This window comes from Protomyctophum parallelum (genome assembly GCF_964188405.1).
Source record: "Protomyctophum parallelum genome assembly, chromosome: 7".
Taxonomy (NCBI): domain Eukaryota; kingdom Metazoa; phylum Chordata; class Actinopteri; order Myctophiformes; family Myctophidae; genus Protomyctophum; species Protomyctophum parallelum.
In genome coordinates, this window is record NC_139705.1 from 32405986 (window position 1) to 32428955 (window position 22970).

General features: G+C 41.9%; 1 protein-coding gene across 1 annotated transcript; it reads right to left on the reverse strand.

Moving 5' to 3' along the window:
* Window positions 1-423: 423 nt before the first annotated feature.
* On the reverse strand, window positions 424-19648 carry ccdc22 (CCC complex scaffolding subunit CCDC22). Its single transcript, XM_083769555.1, has 16 exons — window positions 19209-19648; window positions 18678-18855; window positions 13825-13957; window positions 7812-7918; window positions 7031-7115; window positions 6106-6275; window positions 5528-5734; window positions 4427-4618; window positions 3594-3713; window positions 2660-2776; window positions 2331-2432; window positions 1941-2048; window positions 1593-1688; window positions 1349-1408; window positions 1179-1253; window positions 424-1045 (listed from the first exon to the last, which is right to left on the reverse strand). Exons 1-16 carry the CDS (start codon window positions 19256-19258, stop codon window positions 932-934), a joined length of 1914 nt encoding a protein of 637 aa, XP_083625681.1. The 5' UTR covers window positions 19259-19648; the 3' UTR covers window positions 424-931.
* Between the last annotated feature and the right edge of the window lie 3322 nt (window positions 19649-22970).

The following is a 22970-nucleotide window of genomic DNA, read 5'->3' on the forward strand; positions in this document are numbered from 1 at the left end:
GCCACATAGTCGGACTATTGGGCAGTCAGTCCCCCTGTAAAGCATGATTTATACTTCGGAGCATAAATCAGGCTTAAGACTAATGCAGTGCACTGGAGCATAAATCAGTAACGCAGTGCACTGGAGAGTACAATGGAATTGCTATGATTCCCAACAAAGTGTCACAATGTATCTGTGGTGATGGAGACAAAGCAGGCCCCATACAGAAAATAAATTAATTCATTATTAATTCAAGTGTGGTAATGTAAGAGTATTTTAGTGCTAATGTACTGTAGGATCTCAAATTTTGTAACATCTTTGAGATGGTACCTCACAGACTTCATTATAAACAAACACTGTGATCGGGCAAAATAGAACATAATTGATCTACATTCAAAGGCATGTATTAAATTGATCCAATCACAAACGAGATGAAAAGGGAACCACAAGAATTTAGATTTAATTTCCTACTGATGTTTGAAAATCAGCGGGAATAATTGCTCTATTACATGTCCAAAATTTGCATGTTGATCATCAAGTCTTGTGGATGAAAGGGATTTGATTACAATCAATATGAACTACTAAAAACCGTTGAATAGAAAAATGTCTAAGAGCATCAATTGCTATGCAATGTTCTTTTTTTTTCTTTTATTACCTGTAACTGGACAACCAGATGACCAGGTACCAGCCATTTGTAAATGATCAAAATGTCATCTTCATCCAACACGGGGGTTGTTCATTAAAAATGTCAATTTCGGTAGAAAAAACAACAACTTTTCTTCCTAAATATGCGGCCAAGTTCTCCAATGGCAGTAGAGGGAGGTGGCGATAGACAGCAAATGTTTAAATGTGCAGATGGAGGTCTGCTCCGTTGAATCCACACAGGGCAGGCAGTCTACGGCTCAGGGCTATTGCTCCGTTTGGCATCAATCCCCTCACTCAGGTAAGGTGTTCAACCCTCTCTGATTTTGGCAGCCAGTGCAGAGTTCTCCTGTCGAATGGCCTTGTAGTCATCCAGGATCTTCTCCAGGTTAGCCACAGTTTTATTACTATTCTCGGTCTCAATCTATAGAAAGCATTCCATTTCATTAATTTAATTTCAGGTGAATAAACGATATACAAATACAAAGCCAGATTTATACTTTGGTGCATAAATGCGTAACAACAATACAGGATAGACTGAGGAAAGCTAAGTGTACCTGCTCTTCTAGATCTCGGATCTCCCTCATGATCGTGCCTGTATCCTCAATTGTTTGGATCAGCTGAGTGCAATTCTATAAGGGGATGATTAATAGATAAGCAACAGACTTTTAGATGCAACGTTTGTCACATGTTAACCATAGGATCGATGTAACATGCATGGCCTTACTTCGTGCAAGGCTGCCAGGTACTTGTATGATTTGCGGACGGATTCATCTTTCTTGGCATCCTATATATCATGAAACAGAACATTAATAGCAGGTTTACTGCAGACAATGAAAGCAATGACCAACTGTAGCTGACTTAAAATTAAAAACAATTGAGGTCGGATATCAAATTCTTCAAAAACCTCCCTATTCTGGATACAGACTGTAAAAGCACATGACACTTCTTTATATTCCTTGGTCTACTACCTTGAAGACCAGCTCATCGGTTACAGCAAAGGTCCTGTCCAATTTTCCCGTCAGGTTGTTGATTTCCTTCTGCAGTTGCTTGGTATCTGACAAGATCTACGTGCAAGGAAAGCAAAAGCAGTCTCAGATATCACACTTCATGATGTTCCACTAGGTTTTGGTTCCCACAATGGCAACAGCAATAAATAAGCAAAGTGAGGTCAACAGGTTTACATGTTAACATCTGGAGATACAGTATATGCGCCTCCTTCACCCAATGCCTTGAATTCTGTTGTTTATGTTACCTTTTGAGTATTTTTTTTAATAGTAAACACCACGCTTTTCTGTCATTCTGTAATGTCAAAATACCTTTGTAATTTCCTCCTTTTGTTTCTTGATGTTTCCAACAATCTCAAGAATCCTTAGTGTGTACGCCGAGCGCGATACGTCTTTAGGAAGATTCTCGATCTCTGTGATCTGATTGTTAAGAAACACACCACAATAGTGGGGGATAAGCACACTTTAAGCATTCAGGCAAACACGTCAGATTGAATCTTACGCTTAATTTCTACTACATCAGTGTCGGTCTGCCTCTTGGGAACCAGAGCCGATATACAAGCTCACGTGTGTTGCGATGAGGCTCGCTTTGAACTTGAAGATCTGCTCTTGTCGGCAATGACACTGTAATACGACGGTGTCACCACTAGAACAGTGTTTAAGTCCATTCTTTTGAAATTAAGACTCTATTCAGTTAAGTACCAGTTGCTTGTACAAGGCTTCCTTCTTCTTTGCTTCTTCAGCAGACTGACGGATTTTGTCGTGAAGATCCTTGATTTCAGACAGCTTTCTGGACGATTCCATCTGGTGGATGAAGCAAGGTCATGGACAATCATTTTGTGTACTCAGTCACATGTGAACTCATCGGTGCTGTCAGTTCAAATTAAGTGCACAGTAAACTGAAACAAAATGCAAACAATTGTGTAATAAAGAACTGTAGTAACAGTTTTATAAGACAATGTCTATTTATGTCATTGTCTATTCAAGAAATTAGGAACGTGGATAATAATGCAGTGATTGAAAGGACTTACATCCCGATTGCTGCACAGTTCCTTGAGTCTGCGGTGCTCATCTATAAGTGGAGCGCGGTGTTTCTCCCACTGCGATGCCAAGTTCACCACTCGCTTAGCACTTGCCTCTACAAGGCCCTGGTTGTGGACACACAAACACACACACAAACACACAATTACGTTGAACATTATTTTATCAAAATTAAAACTACTAGACGTTGGAGATCTATGCAATACCGTTGTACCCGTGTCAAGAGTACCCGTTCCACCCATCTGTCTCTGTTCCTCTGTGTCCCTTTATTCCTATATATGGAGTTCTGTGTCAGGCATGCCCAAATATGAAGTGTGTTGCCTAATCTTTGATTGATTGAAATATTTATTAACAGTTTGCAGAATTACAGTACATTTCAAGCACAACTCAATACAAAGACTGTTAACTGAGTGGACGACCCAATAAAGCATTACACTTGTTTACAAGAGGGTCCGGTCCACCTTGTTCAAATCATCAAAACATTTAGAGACGTACAAATAAGACACTTCTTTATAGCCAAAAAAAGAGAACAGGAATTCATCATAAACGAGGTAAAAGGGAAAATAAACATATACAGTGAGAGGGGAAAAAGGGGTGGGTGGTAGATTCCATGACGTCTCAATGCGACGTCATGGAATCTACAGGTGAGGGGACTTAGGTCCACTGGCAGAGCCTGACCAGAGCCTTTTGTGGTGGTTCTGGACAACCGTATATCTGACCGACTCGACACCGGGCATTGCACTCCCTGTGGTGGTGTGGAACGTGTGTGTCCCATTTGAAGTCGGTGGGACGAACGGTTCTTGAGTTACGTGGATTACAGATGTACACACACGTACAGAGACATGGTGCATTTATTTTATAGATAGATAATTAAAAGATACCTCCTAAAACAAAGTTGATCCCTGCAGATTAGAGTGTTCCTACCTGAAGTTTTGCCAAGTTGTTCTCAGCGTCTGGCAGTAGGTCAATGGTCTGCTTCTTCACCTGCACACTCTCGTCCTTCTCCTCATTCCCCAGGTCTCTCTGCTTCAACTCATCAGATACCTGCACCCAGACATCAAAGCTGAATGAAGAGTAAAGTCACCCACTCTACCCCCTTTGCTCTCTCTCTGTGTAGCGGGGGGAGGGGGTTAAGGAGCTGCACTCACTGCTGCAGAGAGAAAAGAATACTTCACCACACAACAGTGTTTTACCAAGAGAATCCATTCAATTGTGCTTCACAGAGAGAGAATACAATAGAGATCGGATCTTATTTTCACTGGCCCCACCTGGCAAGTGCTTAGCCATGACGGTTTTAAACGTACATCCGGGCCATTTATATAGTATTGTCGACCCCCTGGTACCCCCAGGTTGAGAACACCTGCCCTAGGGTTACATTTTGACCCCTGTTGGCAGCGTGCTAACTGATCACACAGAGGCGTATCTACAATAAGGCGAGGACAGGCCTGTCCAAATCCATTTTCTGCCTGGCCAAAATCCATACACCAGGACAAAAACAAGACCTGAGAACTATTAGTGGGCAGCGGATTGGCCGTTGCGCGTATAGAGCGCGACCCTCAATCACCCATTGGAATGCAAATGCATGCCTTTCAGCCTTTGTATCCTACTGTCTGGCAGGTATACGTATTTCTTTGAAAACCTTTAGTGCTACTGATTGTGCACGGGGGGACGACAATTAACACATCTTGCCTGCCCAAAATGTAATTGCTGGAAAGTCGACTGATCACACATGTGACAGCTCTGTAGTCCGTGGTCACCTGTGTGATGGTGACGGTCATCTGCTTCATGTCTCCAGTTAGCTGGCCGATGTGGAGTGATAGCTGCTGGAGCTGATCCTGCAGTGATGTCAGCTCTTCCTGCTGGCACGCCTGAACGTCTTCCTCTGACTGGTGCCCGCTGGACAGAGAACTGGCTGCAGCAGCCATCTGTTGGACTGCCTTCTCAGGCTCCTGCAGAGGACAGTTACACAAACACAGCCTTTTAAACATCTTCCGTCGTCGGTTAGGTACTTCAACAACACATCGCGATGTGTTGCGAGTTTGGAAGTGCCAATTGGCTAAACAACTACGGTCCAGTGGTGGCACTGGCTCAGGAGGTAGAGCGGACGTCTTGGAATCGGTAGGTTCCCGGTTCAATCCCAAGCTCCTCCGGGGTTCGTGTCAAAGTGAGCAAGACACTTAACTCCTAGTCTTGCATAGCCAGACGACCAGATACATCTGGGGAAGTCTAAATTAATGTAATGGGCTTCGCGACACCAGAGAAAACAAGAGTACTAACCTTACGCCCACTGATTGGAAAACAAATCCTGATACTGTCCCAGATGAAGAACCAAAGTAAAGTCTGCGCTGGTTCTGTGATGCTGTATACATTTCTGTATACAGCAGTTTTAACCAATGCATTTAATTTAGAATTTAGACATAGAAATACTATTTGAAAAATGGTTGTATAATATGATTGTGGATGGCCCTAAATAAATAATTAAAAAATATATAATAATAATTTAGACATACCAGACAATCAGAGATCTGATCATCTGCCTAAGCGAGACTACGGAAGAGTCCTAAGCTCTCCCGATGAGCAGGTCGCCTCAGTCTGCGGTCAGTGTGTGAATGTAAAACACACTGTAAAGCACTATAGATAAAGGCACAACAGTATATCAATGCACCATTTGTGTGTTCACACACACAAATCACAACCAGTCAGCATGATCACAAAAACTACTGTACTAACATAACGGCTCAGGTTTAAAAAACAATTATCAAGTTTGATCTTAAAAATAATTTCATGAATCCAATTCCAGCATAACAGGTTTTGCCTTCTGCAGATATAAGTGCGTATATGAGAGGAGGACTATTCACCTGAGTGAAGTTAAACTTCTGAGAGTGTGTGAAGTGGGTTCCCTTGCTCAGAATGCCATCACTAGGGGCGGAGCCTCTAAAAGACTGTAGCAGTTCTGATAGGTCGGAGCTGGAGCGTGGGGCGCCGTCAGGCTGAGCCTGGGCCGCAGTGCGCAGCTGCTCCTCGATGCGCTTGTGCAGACGGGCGCGTTTCCTGGATCGGTACTCCTGCAGCAGATTAACGTAGGTTCAAGGTTCGATTTTGATCAAATTAAAAACAATATTGGCGATCTATTATTTTCTCTATTTCTGGAATTACATTTTTCTTTAAAGAGGCATCCTCAAGACACTGACAAGTGACAATAACTAGAGTTTAATGGTGCCTCTGGTGTTGAATATAGACACATTATATATATATATATATATATATATATATATATATATATATATATATATATATATATATATACACATACACATATATATACATACACACACAAACACACACAGCTGTCTTATTTATATTCTTGGACCTATGAAACATGCAAATGACCAATACCATTAGAGAACATAAATGTAATCATGTTATGCGAGTGTACCTCCGGCGTGAGGCGAGAGAGGAGGCCCTGACTGTTCCACTCGCTCTCCCACTCCTGAGAGGCACTCAGCTCAACCGCATGCTGCTCTAGCAAGGAGGCCGCCACAGAGGCATGGTGGGAAGGCTGAGCGGTAACAGGAGGAAGTAGGTTCCTACGGTAATCTTTTACCTCTGCAATCAAGACACAGAAAAGCATGCATGGGTGACATTTAATTGTATGTATTTTCCCCAATTACACTAAACTGTGAGTGTGCTTTCTTTTATCACCGAAATTGAAATCATTACAAAGAGGAGTCTGCTGGGGCAGTTGTACAGAGCCATAAAACAGAAACTAAAAGCCGCAGATTTTTCATTCATCACCCATTTTGGGCGGGAACCCCTTTTGGTGTTAGCATTATGTTATGCTTTAGCTATTGAAAAAAGAAAAACAGATCTACAAGCTACGAGCTTGTAGGTCTGCTAGTTTAGAAAAATCGAAGAACGACTGACATAGCTTTTTCAGAAAACTGTCAAGATGTAGAAGACATTTATAGAATCTGATCAGAATGGGTTAAACTAGCCTGGTCCAGCCTGTGTGATTTCTGGTCTAGTAGAGTGGCGAGTGCCGGTCGAAAACAGGCGGTGGATACTATTGGTTCACCGATCTGAGCACCAGCCGCCCCTCCTCCCCCGTAGAAACCAGCGGAGAACACCGACGTCACCAAATTTGGACCGTTATTGGTTAGAAAAATACAAGGAAGTGGAGGCTTTCATTTTTGAGCCAAATGCGAACGAAAATAAAAGCCTGGGTACCAAAGCTACTGTTAATCTAAACGAACTCATTCATTCTCCTTATTCAAACTGAAGGGGATCCTCTGCGACGTCACAAAAAAACACCCCAGAATCACATAAGTTCTAAACAAACATCTGTTCAGTAGGAGGCAAACCTTTTAAGTGCGTCTTCCCTGGATCTCCAGTACTGTATGGTAAACTTAGGGGCTGAGCATGGAAGCTGTGAGATGGCCCTGAGTTCTACAGGGGGAAAAAAAAAACATTGTCAGTCTCAGTAGTCTTTTTGAGGTGGAGAAACAACCATCTATAACAGCTTCGGTGGAGAACTGACAATCACCAGCAGCACAATAAATAAGTTTTGTAGGTTTGCCACACAGCAGTGAAACTGGCACAGCTGCCGCTAACAGCAGGTAGGTATTATACCTGGGCCCATTGATACTGTCATTTATTGCATTGTATTTTGCCATTGTATTGACCTGTGCACCTATACAGTCTACTTGCACATTGCAGCAGAATACAAAAATAGACCCAAAAGAGCACATTCCAACGTATCATCATCACTAGTAAGAACACTGTAACCCTCCTCTTTTTCCGTTTTCAATAATAGCTGAATATTGTAGACAAACCCACATCAGGAATGCCACATTCAGTCTCCAGTGCACCACCCTCATCAAACTAGAAGCTATTATATAAAATGTTTAATGTGGCTTGACACAATGAAAATGTATGCTTATGCTACCATGCTTATGCTACCATCTAGTGTAAAGAGGGTGAAATTACATGGCACACTGGTCTCTCCAGACTAGCATAAATGAGCCTGTGAGACAGAGGTGTCCACACACATCTGGCACATGTGGAGAGGAGACACAGATATAAACCAGGCTTAGAAGCAGATTAGGACCTCACATTTATCAGGTTACTTTATTCTAGTTTTACCTGTGTTTTACAGAGGAGGGGCAGTCTGCAGTTGGGTGGAAGCCAGGGCAGCGCCAGCTGGGCTTTGATCTGAGCTGCGATGGCTCGCTGGAGGACCACTGATTTACCTGGAGGACAGCAGAAGAAAAGAGCTGATGAAGTGGACAGTAGATGCTTTTTTTAAAACCATGCAATGCTGGAAGGTTCCCACTCCCAGTTCAATCACCAGCTCCACCTGGTTTATGTCACATTCACACCAGAATGCTTTACTACGATTAAAACGAATCCTGCTGCGTATTGTGCTTCATTTGGCAGGTGTGACAAAGGAAACACAAAAACACTGCAGTGTAGCCTACAGAATATTGTCTGTCTGTCTACTGCACGTTACCCTAATTTTACGTGACGTTTTAACTATTAGTACTGGCATATATTTATAACATGCAACATAGATTTAACTGTGTAGTTTATGAATTGAACACATTGATGACCAGCGCAGTATGAAGGCAAACACAGCAAATTAAATATGCAAAAATGATGCAACTTCTCCGCCCATTCGCATCGAGTCTGCAGAATTAGAGGTGTGAATGGACCTTAGTGTTAGTGCAAGATACTTAACCTGGGAGCCTTTCTGCTGTCAGTGTGTGAATGGGTGAATGTAATAAACATTTTGCAAAGCTCTTTGAATAACTATAAATGCACCATTTTACACTTTCATTTCGATATTCAGTTCAGCTATTCAACATGAAAATCAGTAATGCCATGTCCTGCATATGGGATCAGAGTCAGACTGTTGGTAGTTCCTGTCCCATGATCGGCTACAAGCATGCAACTATACTGCATCCTAGTTGATAATATGTGAAACATTGATTTTCCTGCGAATCTTAGAAGATAGTACAAACACTATCTTGTCAATACAGTGTTGTTTTGTGAGATTTCTTAAGATATCAATGAGCAGCAGTGTCTCTTAATTACACACAGCGCTGCAGTACTAACACATACACAGAGGGAGAGAAGGAGCGACAGAGAGAAAGACATCATTAAGATGCAGTTTGTTTCAAAACACGTCTACCAACTCAAGAATGCGTACAGAATTCCGTTGGAAGAACCTAATTTTTCATAACACCTCAAATTAAATCAAGACAATTGAAAACAGAACAGTCATGCTGGAGACAGTGTGGCTACAAGGAGGCGGGCCACGCTCATATATTCTGGGCATGTCCGGAAATACTGGCAGGATATCCACTCCACCTTGGAGACCATTCTGTGTTTTAAAGGAGCATTCAGTGATTTGGGTGATTTGGAAAATCCTCCGGTAAATCCACCCCGGTAAGTGGTAACAAGATGTGCACATACACGCTCTACAGTGGGGGGACACACAACAGGCCAACAGCACGCACACCAAGACCCACGTGATCATGATTGGTGGAAGGCCCCTTTCTATCCTGATTGGATGAAGGCTGGGCTACCTAGTCAAAAATTAAACCTAAGGTTTTGTAACACCCAGGGGTTAACTGGGGACAGGGAGGAACTCTTTATGGTCAGCACACTCTATAGTAGGGAGGATTATCAAAACAAAAAAAGAAGTGATATTTGAATCAAGTGAAATCACTGAATATAATGTACCTTTAAGATACCTCAGACTAGTTCCTTTTTATTGTTGGGGAAATATCCCTGAAGAGTTTCTAATACATGATGAATATTTAATCAAGATCCTCTTAGCAACAAGTAAGAAAGAACATTGGATGGACATTACTGAGGAATTGTATGTCATGGAAAAACTAACATTTGTACAAGAGGATAAGTTCTATAAAAGTGGGATCTCTTCTTCCAGCCTATCGATAATGTATGAGAAATTGTTGTCATTGTCTATTTCTCAATAAAAAATTAAGTGAAAGATTTGTTTGGCATTATGTTGTCAGGCCATATTATTAGACTTATGTTGCGTTCACACGGGGCAGATTAAATGATGCAGTCTACCATTCATTGTCAATGGAAGCCAGCAACATGACGTTGCAAAGACGCATGTATCTGCTCCAAATCAACTCACAACACATCATTGCATCGTTTAATCTGCCATTTAGCCTAGTTTTTTTGTGTTTCAACTCCACATTTGTGGTCGTAATGTCTAAATCTGGCATTAAAAAAATATATTCGTTTTTTATCGAACATCTTAGTTACAATGAAATTGAGTCGACTTGGGTTTATTTTAAAGGGTAGTATAAACATATTACACTCGAGGGTGTGCTTTACAGTGATTATTGACGCTTGCGGAGCCCGGCTTCCTCCGAAACAAGTCTGCACGCTTGATGACGCCAACGACAGATAATAAAGCGGTGTATCTTTGCAACTTTTGCATCTGCTCGTGTAAACGTACCATATGCCTCCTGAAAGAGATCTACGCTCTGCTCAGTGCATAGACAATGCAGTGATCAGTGCAGTAGTCGGGGTGCATACTTAGTTTAGACTAGTCATTGTTTAGACATGGGTTTAGGTGTGCTGCCCCGTGGGAGGTTAGGTTTAGGGTGAGGGTTTGAGAGGTTGTAGTTGTAGGACTAATGACTGGTCTAACCAATGACTAGTCTAAACCAAAAACTGTCTAAACTAAGTACTGCACCCCAGTAGTCAAACTGCACTATCAAACCCATAAGGCACCAGCTGGTTTTTGCATACTTGATTGACCTGAATTTACTGCCTGATGCCCTTGGCTGCACCATGGGGGAAAACCGGATGAATGAACAGACGAATGACAAATGAATGGATAGGATAACAGTGCTTTGTAACCTTTTACATTTTAACTTTTCCCCTGCTTTCTACGATTATAATCGCACCCCCTAGGCTAGGGTACGGCATATGCCACCTACGTACTGTACATGTTCGTCAATTTACCATTTAGTATTGCTCCGGTTGCTATGGAGAGCCTCAGTCCTCACCAGCTACTTACTGTATGTGACTTTTAAATCCAGCTCCATTGAGCCTCCATTATAACAAGATTTTGTATCTTGTTATAATGACTTGTATCTCTAAAGCTTAGAGCGCTGTCCATGGTGACCTGTCACACATCCCAATTGATTTGCGTGCATCCTCGATTGTTATTGATAGTGTGTTGCAGAGCACCTGACGTCCGAGCCTGTTCTTTCACTACCAATGCCTCCATGATTATCGCTTGACTGCCTTGAAAACGGGTGAGGTTTTCCACCGTAAATTGCATTGTTTAACTCCCATTGGGTAGCAGCCGGTCCAATCGAGCGATAATCATATGGAGGCGGTGGTAGTGAAACTTAAAGGTGGGTAACTTATGGGTAACTTTTGTGAGAGACAAATAAATCCTCTCAAATCTCTCTCAAACATAGCAAGTGTTCTACAGCACTGTCTAATTTAATGCAAGAGAACCGAACGTAAGCACTTTTGTCAATTACGGCTGCCTTCCCCGTCAACAAAATAATTCCATTCCATCCTATTCCTACCTGTTGCGTGATGTAATCAACTTTCGATTTAGAACTCCAGTGACTTCCATTATTCCTGTAATTTCATCTTTTGGACGCTGCCATGATGGAGAAACTTCCAACTTTAAAATTAAATCTGTGCTACTTTTAAGTCAGAATAGCAGGGGGACATCGAATCGAGCACAACAGACTTATAATTGCGCACGGTGCTGTGTGCAGCAAATATACAGATATATAGATATAGATATATATATAGATGTACAAGCTCACAGCGTGTGGCATTCGTGACACTGCGAGCATGCAGATCTGCTATTTACTGTCTGCGGCTGCGCAGCAGTGCTCACAAGTCACGACACCGGCACACCAACACTTCGGTGTGGCCGTGCCGGGTTATATTCAGCAGCGCGTGGTGCATTCTGATCGATGTAAATATAATTTTAGTGCGAATGGAAGCTTGGTAGTTTGGACTTTGCGGAGATCTCTTGACTAGTAGCAAGTATATGCTGCGTTTTGATGACTTAATGTCATTCACACTGTGGCCATGGCTACATATAACCCCCACCCCTCTTATTAAATGTTTTTGCATCTCATAAATGGTCAATATGAAGTCCTCAAGACGGAAATCTCAAGACGGAAATCCGTCCCCAGGACGGATAACTTTAAGCCCTGTGTTTCTGACGAGAGCTAAGGGGTATGACCTCACAGCTAAGGCCTAAAAAACAACAACTTTGGTTTCCGATTGGCTGTCATTTTTGGGCTGAGTAGGTAGGGAATTTATTTTATTTTATTTTTCGTGGGAAAGATGGGTAGCAAGGAATTTATTTTATTTTATTTATTTATTTTTTCGTGGTAAGGATGGGTAGCAAGGATTTTTGTAACTTTTTTTTTCCTACGGCAATGATGGATAGGCTTATTTTTTAATAACTTCAATATTTGCCTGAAATACCATCTTTTAAATAATGAATGGTTCAAGTACACATAACACTACATGCCTACAGCTAAACATTTGAAAACTTTGAATAGAATGTCCACACACTGGTTGAATACTTAATACGCATGTTTCATGATTTTTATGTGATGTATGTGATTTTTATGTGATGTATTCCCATGCTTTTTGTTCTTGCTTAATGTAAATCGCTCTGGATTAAGAGCGTCTGATAAATGCCTAAATTATTAATTGTACTGTCTTACAGTAACTAGAAGGCTCTGACAGTAATGAAATGCACAGTCACGTCAAACTGCTCCGCCTCCTCCTGCCTGCAACTCAGTTCATTTGAACTGTGGAATCATGGCAGGTCTAAGACTACATTTGCAAGCCCCCTATTTTATTTAGTTGCGCCTGTGTTTTGGGGTGGCATGAATCTTTCATGCTTGTAAACATTGTGAAATCACGCGTACTTCATTTATTGGCCATCCAGTTTTAGGTAACGGTGGCCTACATTGGTGTCAGCAACAACCCACCTAACGTAAAACAACCTCTGCTTTCCAGCTCATGTTTTGACATAAAAAGTTAGAACGTGTTGCTGGCATCAACATAGCTAGCTATAGTGCTAGTTATTAAAAGACAAAAACATAGCTAACGTTAGCCCCATATGTGCCCTCTCCTCTCCCTACGCTCATTCTGTAGCTCAGAATGAGCGTAGGGAGAGGGCACATATATGGGGCTAAGCTAACGTTAGCTAACGTTCTGACGGGGCAGAAGAAGCATGAGCCGAATGGGTTTCCTCCTCCTCGCATCTCAGGGCTAGATACCGAAAGTCAAACATGCCCAGCACGCACCCAGCCTGGGCTCGGCTGAGATGATAGTCCATTTATCCGCTCGGTCGTGTCTCCCTTCTGCGGACTTAAACCGACACCGGCACGGTTTCACCTCCTTAATTATGTCTTCAAATGTTTTTGTACTCAATCGTATGATCTGTGGCGGTGCTTTGCACGGGCAGTGGACAGTCACAGACACCGTGCACAGGTCCATGCTGTATGTTGTCACTGTTGTGTTGTGTTGGGTTGTGCGTCTCCTCGCGATGACGCATTCCAAAACATTTGCGCACGTGATATTTTAGACGAAAGAAAACTTTATTTTGACTTTGCGCGTCCCAAATGGTCTCATCAAAGATAATTTTAATTTTAATAAAGACCTTTTGGGTCTTACTCGGTCGCATTCTGAGCTTCTTTTTATTTCTTTTTATTTCTTTCACCAAATGCCAATAAAATAATATGAGTCGCGCATATTTAATAGAGTCGGTCGGCAACCGGAAACCAAAGTATTTTTTTGTTAGGCCTAACGATCACTGTCCTCACAACAGCCCCCACCTCACTGATAACCCGGAGATGAAACAAGGATCGTAGAGTGAGAGTGGACAGGTAGCACAGGTTAGGTGTGCTTATGCTACCACCTAGCGAGCAATAATGGAGTTAATGACCCCCAGATATGCATTAGGCCACAGCCCCCCTTTGATACAACTCTAAGAGTATATGGAACCAAACGCACCCATCTGTACACTCTAGCGTTACAGATGCGCAAGGGTCCATCTGGACCCCTGGTGGTCCCCGGACCAGACGTTGAGAACCAGTGAGCTAAGAGACGGGAGTACCTGCTGGTTGGTCCGAGGACTCGGCACTCTCTCTGGGCAACTTCTCCACCAGGAACATCAAAAGGGAGCGGATCTCTGGCTCGTTGCTGTACAGGAAGGTCTGGTAGCCTATCTCTCCTTTGTAGCCAAGGTCCTAAGGAGCATCAAACCATAGCATTACAATTCTGATCAGATTGCTGAGAGGAGCTGTTGCAAATGCCTTTACTAAAGAAATTCAAAGTTATGCTTATGAATCACTTTTCACACGTAATTATAAATCTGCCAACACTGGCACAAGTATGAATGCCAAGTCTAAAAGTTCTATTTTAAAAGAAATCCCAGTTGTGTTAATTAATGTACAATATATAGCCAATGATGTTAATAAACAATAACAAGTAATGTATTGATACTGATATGGTCTGGACCAGTGTCAAATAGAGAAAGTGGACTGGGCTTGGAATGCCACTCGGTGGGTGTGAGTTTACTGAAGCTTTGATATTATAATGAGTAAGTAGATGAATATGTTTCACTATTCAATAATAGCACATGTGCTTTCCGCTTCTGGGACATGGAACTGGAATCTGTGAGGTTACGCCAGGCGGGATACACTTTTTAAATAATACTTTACTAGTCAAAAAATGTGGTACTTACTGTACCACATTTTCTTGCCAATTAGGCTAAAAGGATAACACAAAAAAGGTTGGCTAAAACATCAGTTGACCTTTACCCCAGTAATACCAAAGTGGAATGTGTGTCAAATGCTTCAAATCACTTTATATTTCAAATTGTCATGACTCAAGCAAAAACAAAGTCAGCTGTACACCATATATCACTCTCTAGTTTGTCAGCCTTACAACTACAAACCAAAGCACCCAGAAAATTAAGAAGCTTTGTTGACCGACACATCTGTATGCAAGTCTGAAGCAATGAAAAAAAAAAAGAACATTCACATTCACCTGCGGCAGCAATGGCTCAGGAGAGCAGTTCTCTGGTAGTCCGAAATCAGTACTCACAGGCAGCTTTAGTTTATTTTGTCTACTCTAAACTGAACCTACTTGCACCTTCAGTTTTACAGTCCTATAAAGACTGACAAAGACATACTATATCCATTCATTAGTCTCATAGTTGTCACTTTGCAATTGAAAGTGATGGAAGGCAAACTTGATCAAAAGTGATCCTGCCTGCCATTCCACATTCAGTTGCTGTGCCTTGTTAATAAAAAAGACTACATGCTTCTTGACATTCTTTGATTAAGGATGCACTGGGTGGGTAGTACTTATTAACTTTGCCTTCAGTCATGTGATTTCTTGGTCCTCAAAGGATAGCCTAATATGATTTGCAACATACAGTAGGACAAAGACAAAAATAGAAGCTGCTGTTGCTCAGTCATCATGTATGCAATATGTGTGGCACCTGCTTGAATGATCAGGTCACTCTCTGAATCTTGAAATACTCTTTAGTTATTTCAAATTTAGGATTCGTAACAATATATTTTGTGCAAAATTAAGTGGCGCTGGCAGTACAATACCAGGATGTCAACCAAAGAGTGAAATCCTGTGTCCGAAACATTTTGTAACCGCGATCAGCGACGCTTTAGTTATCGGCCGTGAACAAATAATTTGTTGCCAAAACAAAAAGTATTGTTTTTGGCACCAGGCATATCCTTATTGGTGACCCTCAGCTGCACCTATCAATGTCAGGTATACCAATAGAACAGATTAAGAAAACTAAACTGCTTGGAGTTCTACTGGACAGTGAATTGTCATGGTCGGACCATATTGATGGCATTGTAACTAAGATGGGTAGAGGTATAGCCATGGTCAGGAAGTGCTCCACATACTTGACATCCTCAGTCATCGGTCAAGTGATACAGTCATTGGTGTTTTGTCACCTTTATTATTGTCCTGTTGTACGGTCAGCGGCGACTCAAGCAGACCTGAACAAACTACAACATTGTTCTACTCGCACAAATATTGAATATATGCATAAACGCCTGTCCTGGTTATGTGTTAAACACAAACTCCATTGCAGTGTCCTCATGTTTGTTAGAAACACAATTTCTAATCAAACACCAGATTACTTTTTCAAACAGTTATTAAAATCAAGTGACAGACATAATCATAACACCAGAATTGCAAGTCTCGGTCATTTATCACTCCTCCTTAAACAAACAGTTATGTATCGATCAATATCATTTTGGAACATGTTACCACCTCACATTAACATAACACAACATAAATCTTTCAAATATGCTTTAAAGGAACACTTGCTACAGCTGACCACATGACCATAATGTTATTCTTATTATGTTGCATTTAATTTTATAGAATAAATTGTAATTATGGATTCATGTATTTAACTTTGTTGAATGTATTTGTAATTACCGTATGTATTTTTTGTATGTATTTTATATGGACCCCAGGAAGATTAGCTGTCGCCACGGCGTCAGCTAATGGGGATCCATTCAATAAACAATAAACACTGATTGATTAAAATTGTAATCTGGGAAAAGAGGAGATAAAAGGATTTGAAGAATTTTTTTTTAAACACATGTAAAAAGGTAAATTTTTTCACTTTCGTTTCATTTCTTGTTTTATTGATCGCCTAGCAACCGAGAGGCATTCATATGTTGCCTAATGCCTATGAGCGCGAAATTAACGTAATCAATATAATAAACCCTTAATTGAAGAGATATCTAGTCAACGGCAGGCACAACTTTAGAAACCAGCTGAGCTGTGCACTGGAGACATGTGCAAGAAATTATTCCAATAAACTAAAAACACGGGGAAATGTTGGAGAGAGAAACTGTTCATCCAACTCAATCAATTTTAACGTCATTGTCATATCACCAGTCCGGAGTAGTTTTCATGTACCGCACGCTGCACGGTAAGCAGTTAATAGACGAACAAATGAATCCAAAACAGGCACAGCTGTCATTCTGAATTTCTGGTGTGTTGAACTCAGAACTTGGTCTTTTAGAAGTTACCGACTGCCTCGTCTCCATAACACATACCGGTACATCTGCTATAAAAAATATTAACAGCCTAAAATACACATTTCTAAACATGCTTATAATAAATCTAATAGTGATTCAGGATAGCAAAGTAACCACTGGCGTCTGCCGTCAACACATCAGCATCGGATCAATGTAGTTCAGTGGTTCCCAAAGTGGGGCCCGGGGACCCGTAGGGGTCCTTGAGGGTGTTCCAGGGGGTCCCCAGCTAAATAATAGTTTGGAATTAAATGGACTTTTATGGGTCTGTAACAGTTAAATTAACAGTGATTTTACAATATAAATTGAGGGTCCCAGAGAGATAGAAATGCCATTAAATGCATTAGTCCGTAGACTAATGCATGTGAAACTGGGGGGTCCTTTAAATTAAACGCGTTGAGAATCTCTGCTAGAGCCTTAAAAATCTTCTCTTTGTCGGGGTCCATGGCATATCTTTTCAAATGGGAGTCCACGGGCTAATTAGTGTCAATTTGGGGGTCCTTGACATGAAAAAGTTTGGTATCCACTGATGTAGTTGGTTTGACGACCTGCTCTAATTATTGAACATTTTACAGGAGTGAGATTCTAATCCTGTTGTGGAATGGTGCATATGTATACAACGCAAATACAGTAACTTGAAATCCAAACACAGGAATTAGTAGTGCACTGTCACAGGAGATGTGTGGGGACCACCTGCCCTTGATCATGCTCAACAACAGTGAAATTTACCAAGCTACAAATCCTGGGAGTGACAATCTCCCTCTCCTCTATCTTGAAATGTGGAGACAGACAACCACTACCTTTCACAAGATGACACGACCAGAGAGAAACACTTTGGTACAGCTAGAGGTGGTGGTATGGAGTAGTGTTGTGGGCCTGGCACAAACATTGTGTGGTTTGGAAATGTGTCAGCTGAGGACAGGAAACTGGGGGACAAAGTGGTGGATCCAGAATTATTAAGGCTAGATTACAGGCAAAAGGCCTTGAAAGGACCCCTTTATCCCGGCGAACAACCGTTTTAATTTCCATCGCACGTGTGTACAAAGTGTTTTCATGGCTGAAAACACAAAGCGGGAGCTCTCCTATAAGGCTTCCAAATGCCCAGAGTGAAAGTATTTCAAATCTGCGGTCAGATAAAAACACCAGATGTCAATATGCAGCACAGGATGGACGCTCGGCAACTCACTCATCACACTGCTGCCGTTTCCAGCATAGCTCAATACACAGCTCTCCCATTGAAAACAATTCAAAACGGACCCTGCGATCAGGAAAAAACAAAAACACCTTCATAGCAGCCTTCTACAAAGAAACTTAAGTCAAAAGTAACTACGGTAGTTCTCAGATTTCCATAAATGACAAAGATTGGCACAATGACTGAATTAGGAGAAAAGGTAATTATGTTGAGAATGGAGTAATATTTGGTATACTTTGGATAGGATTTTGAACCATGTGAACGCTCCCTAGAGGGGGCAGATTAAATCTAGTACTGGAAACCAAAGGTTCACCAACCCATGCGCCCGCATACGTAGGTTGTTTTATGTTCCTGAACCGATTATATGACAAAGGTCGCAATCGTTCACAAATATAGTTTCTTCACAAGCTGGTCCACATATAAACGTCAGCTTCACAAGAACAATGTCAGTTTAAGAGATTTACACATATTTATTTTACAACAGGGAACTGAAAGTCATGAAGAGGTTGAGAAGCTTGATTAGAATGTTGCTGTTGGGATAGTTGCATAGTATACATGGGATAGTTATACATACATGTCTGTATGTGACGTGTGTGTGTGTGTGGGGGGGGGGGGGTGTACGCACGCGTACATGTACACACACACACACACACACACCTTCTTTTAGATAAGAGATTTCATCTCTCTCACCTGACAGGCCTGTGCCAGGCTCATGCCCACTCGGAAGCGGGCGGACATGCCGGGGGGCAGGGACGGGGATATCCCACTGCCCAGGGCTGGGTCGATGACTCGCACACATCTCACCACTGCCTCCACAATCAGCTCACTGGTGAACTGCTTGACGCTTTGAATGTCATCATTCACCTCCCTGTGGCAGATATAAACATGAGCTGCGTGATGAAGTTTCTGTCTCAAGCAAACAAGTCCTATTTTCAAAAACAGCATAAAGATGCGTTGCAGCAATTTTTGCTTATTATTCTTGAGTTGTTAAAATGACATGCCTGAAATGGTACGCCAAAGGTATTAGTGCCCTGGTGACAATCAGGTCTCTCGCTCTAAAGGTACACTCATTCATCTCAAGCATCATCTGATGTGCTGGTTCATGGCTGTCAATTCACCCTTCTGCGTACTATCCCAGAAAAGTCTTCTTTACACTTGTCAGTTGTCAACGTACCATGCCTAGAAAAGCCATTGCATGACAAACTGCTTAGCATTACTTACGTGCCGGTCTGTCTGAGGGAGTGAATCAAAATCTTGTCAACTTCCTCCATCACTGATGTTTGCCACGACTGGCAATTCTCACAAAGCAGCCCCCGTCACGACGCAACAAAACAGGCTTATGACGGTGTATCTAATGCTGACAGGGTTGCTAATAATTAGTTAATATTTACATCAGGGTTGTCCATTGGATTAGACTATGCTAACGCAGCTAACTATAGCTTGCCTGCTAGCCAGGAAACCATACCAGTCAGCTTGCTGTGCTAACTCGGGTCCATTTCATGTCTTGAGTGCTTTTTTAGACGTCTCTCGTCCAGGCTACCAATAACCTTTCGTCGCACCGAGACTGAACGTGTCTTTTCTAAGACCGTTAAACTGACGCTGACCAACGTTAGCTGCAACATTCGTACTACATTTCTGCATTTTGTTGAGAGTAGACAGGAAGTCATATGGGAGGAGTGCTGCCCCAGCGAGCCGCCGCTGTGTTTCATAGGAGGTGGAGTTTTTGCCGCTAAAATATCGGAGAAAAATCATAGGATCGAGAACGACAATTCCCGGCATGCATTGCGCGAGGCAGTCGCATGATCGACAAGAGGTTTTGGCACGTGCATTTCTGAATTTGTGTGGTTGCACTGGTTGGTTCATAATTCATATCATATCCGGAATTATTCCTCATCCCATCCACTTGCATGGAGTTGCAGCCATAGAATTATGGACTTCCAGTTTAGAGACTTCCAGTCCAGACCTACAGTAGCAGTGTGCACTAGCAGTGACATGTATCAGAACAGACCTCCCACTACTTTTGGACAGTAGGACATGGACTCCTTTTTGATTGATTGATTTATTGATTGGATATGTTATTAACAGTTTGACAATAGTACAGAGGTATGATTTTATAACGATTGATAAAAGGTAAGGATAACACAAAAAAATCCCTAGGGGCTTGTTTCCAGTGTCCTGTGTATTCAATTCATCAAGACATTAAATGACAAATACAATACAATAACATTCACACTAGTACCACACCTACCTACTGTATATGTTTGTTTAACTATGTGCCGAATGTGGCTAATTCTATATTAAAATTAAAATGTCCCAATGGGTGCATGGACGCCTGGACGGCAGCACAATCACAGTAGCCTACAGGGTCTGGAATGAGAATAGTCACACCAGGGACCATAGGGGCCCTCAGGGCCACAGACACAATGTTGCTTCAATATGCACCAAACTTAGCACAAACAAACATGTTTCAGGTGTATATCTACCATCCATGACAATAGTCACACCAAGGGCGCCATCAGACAGATACTATTCAGGGGTCTGCCATGACCATAGTCACACCAGGGGCTAGATTAGGGGCCCCAGGGGGCCACAGGCACACAAGAGAATGGTCACAGTATTTTTTTTAAACTAAATTGCACACATAGGGGGTGCTACAGCAGTGTTTGACTCTTCAAATGACTGTTCAAACAACACTGCAAGGACGTTTTTGGTGTAATGTTTTTGGACAAAGTGTTTGACTTGTACTATTTTGCATGTCTGTCTAATAAAATAATGATCAAATTCTTTGATCAGCGCAATGTAGGAAAGTACACACCTTACATGAATTCACCAAATTGTATTGTCGTGTAGCTAATTCAGTTAGCTACAACATAATACAATTTGGTGAATACAAATTTGTGCCAATATCTTTGTATACAGCCCTACATGCTGTAGTCTAACTTTGCATTTGTATTTATTTCAGTCAGATAACTCATGAATAAATTGAACAAGTGTGCATATAATATTTTATCTTGGCATTCGGCTCTCTCCCTGCTCGGCACAATTTTACAACCGTTATTAAAAGCAATAACAACGCCCAACACAGGGAACAGGAAGAGCCCACCGGTGTAGGTGGCGGTGGGAGCAAACATGACAACACCAGGAACGCATATGCAGAGGAAAGAACGCAGGAAGAATCCAGCCTTAGGTGAGCTTAAATACCCCGGTCATTTGGTCAGCTGATTGTCACGTTAGCGAATTACATACGGTATGGGTGTTGCATAACACTGAATGAACCCCTCTAGTATATCTGACTGAACTAACTCCGCAAGCTATGTATCATTTGTTTATATAATTATCAATATTAATTTTATAATGGAGGTCAATATAGACAATTCAAGTGTGCAGACAATCTCAGTTATCTTGACATATTGTTGTCTACACCAGGCTGAAGATGTTTTGGCCTTGCCCCTGTCCGTCTATCTGTCCTTCCGTTTGTCTGTCGAGAATGGCACGCCAGCAGCCCAGATCGACGAGAAACTGTGAGTGTACAATTCAATTCAAAAGATCTTTATTGGCATGAGATGTGCATGCAAAATGTATAAATTAATCGCACGCTGCGTTCATGATCAAATTTGAGGCATTTTGTTCAAAATGGACCAATGCTTCAAACTTTGGAAGCCAATGTTAGCCAATCCTCCAATATCAGACAGATCTGTCTTGATCACATACTGTCCTAAAGGAGGTCAGTGACTTTAAATACCTGGGCGCATGGGTCGACTCCACAGAGAAGGACCTTAAAGTGAAGAAGGCACTTGCCTGGAGAGCTCTTAGTGGTATGACCAGTGTGTGGAAATCCAACCTCCCCAGACACATCAAGATCAGTTTCTTCTCTGCTACCGTAGAGTCCGTCCTCCTCTTTGGCTGTGAATGCTGGACACTAACACAAGCCCTACAGAAATCCCTGGACGGGTACTACACCAGAATGTTACGTGTGGTAACACAATTCTCCAGCTGATCTCCCGCTCCGTCCTGCCCTCGCTCATGTACAAGACCCAGAGATACTTGAACTCGTGGGCAATCTACCGGTTTCCTGCTGAGAACCATGGCCTCAGATTTGGAGATGCTGATCCTCATCCCAGCCGTTCACACTCGGCTACGAACTGATCCAGTGAGAGCTGGAGGTCACAAACCGATGATGATTGATTTATACACATACAGTAGTACACACTACACACAGTGCCAGATGAAGTCTGTACAATGCATACATGTACTGTAAGTGAGACTGCACACTGCACAGACACATATTTGGTAAATCGCAATATATCACCTTGCTTACAGTGGCCTATCGCAATATCACAACATAGTGGATCGTGATATATATCATAATGTGTAGCCAATGCACATCTCGCATGGAGCCTTTTCCATTCCTTGAGACTGGGTTATGTCAGTGACGCGTGATTATGAATCCCACCAACGTTCTGGCATAGACCAACCCGCCTTACCATGTGTCTGATTGCCTCCCGGGCAGACATAGTTTAACTGAGGTTAGGTTTAGGGGTAGGTTTAGGCATAGCTGCAAAAACGAGTCAAACTGTCAAAACTGTCAATCACAGCAACTACTGGGTTGTTCGCAGTCTTGCAGAGTAAGCACATCTGCATTAAGGTTGCCAGTTCATTCATGATAACCTCTTCACTTCGCTTGCACACCTCCTATAATTTAAAGGTAGGGTAAGTGATTTTCTTTGGTTAAAATAAGTGTTAAATGCTCTATATTATGATACTCAATGCTAGAGTGTTTGTTCAGTGACGGGAGTCCAATCAGGATAGAGAACGCAGTCAGGATACAGATTAAGTGAAATGAGCAGACACAATTGGAACCGGAACACTATATAAAAAAGAAGCTGATTAATAGCTACTCTCTCCTGATGAACAGAAATGTTGTCACCTACCTGAAAATGTATTTTCTGTTTATCAAGGGAGACCTCTGTTACTGAACAAACA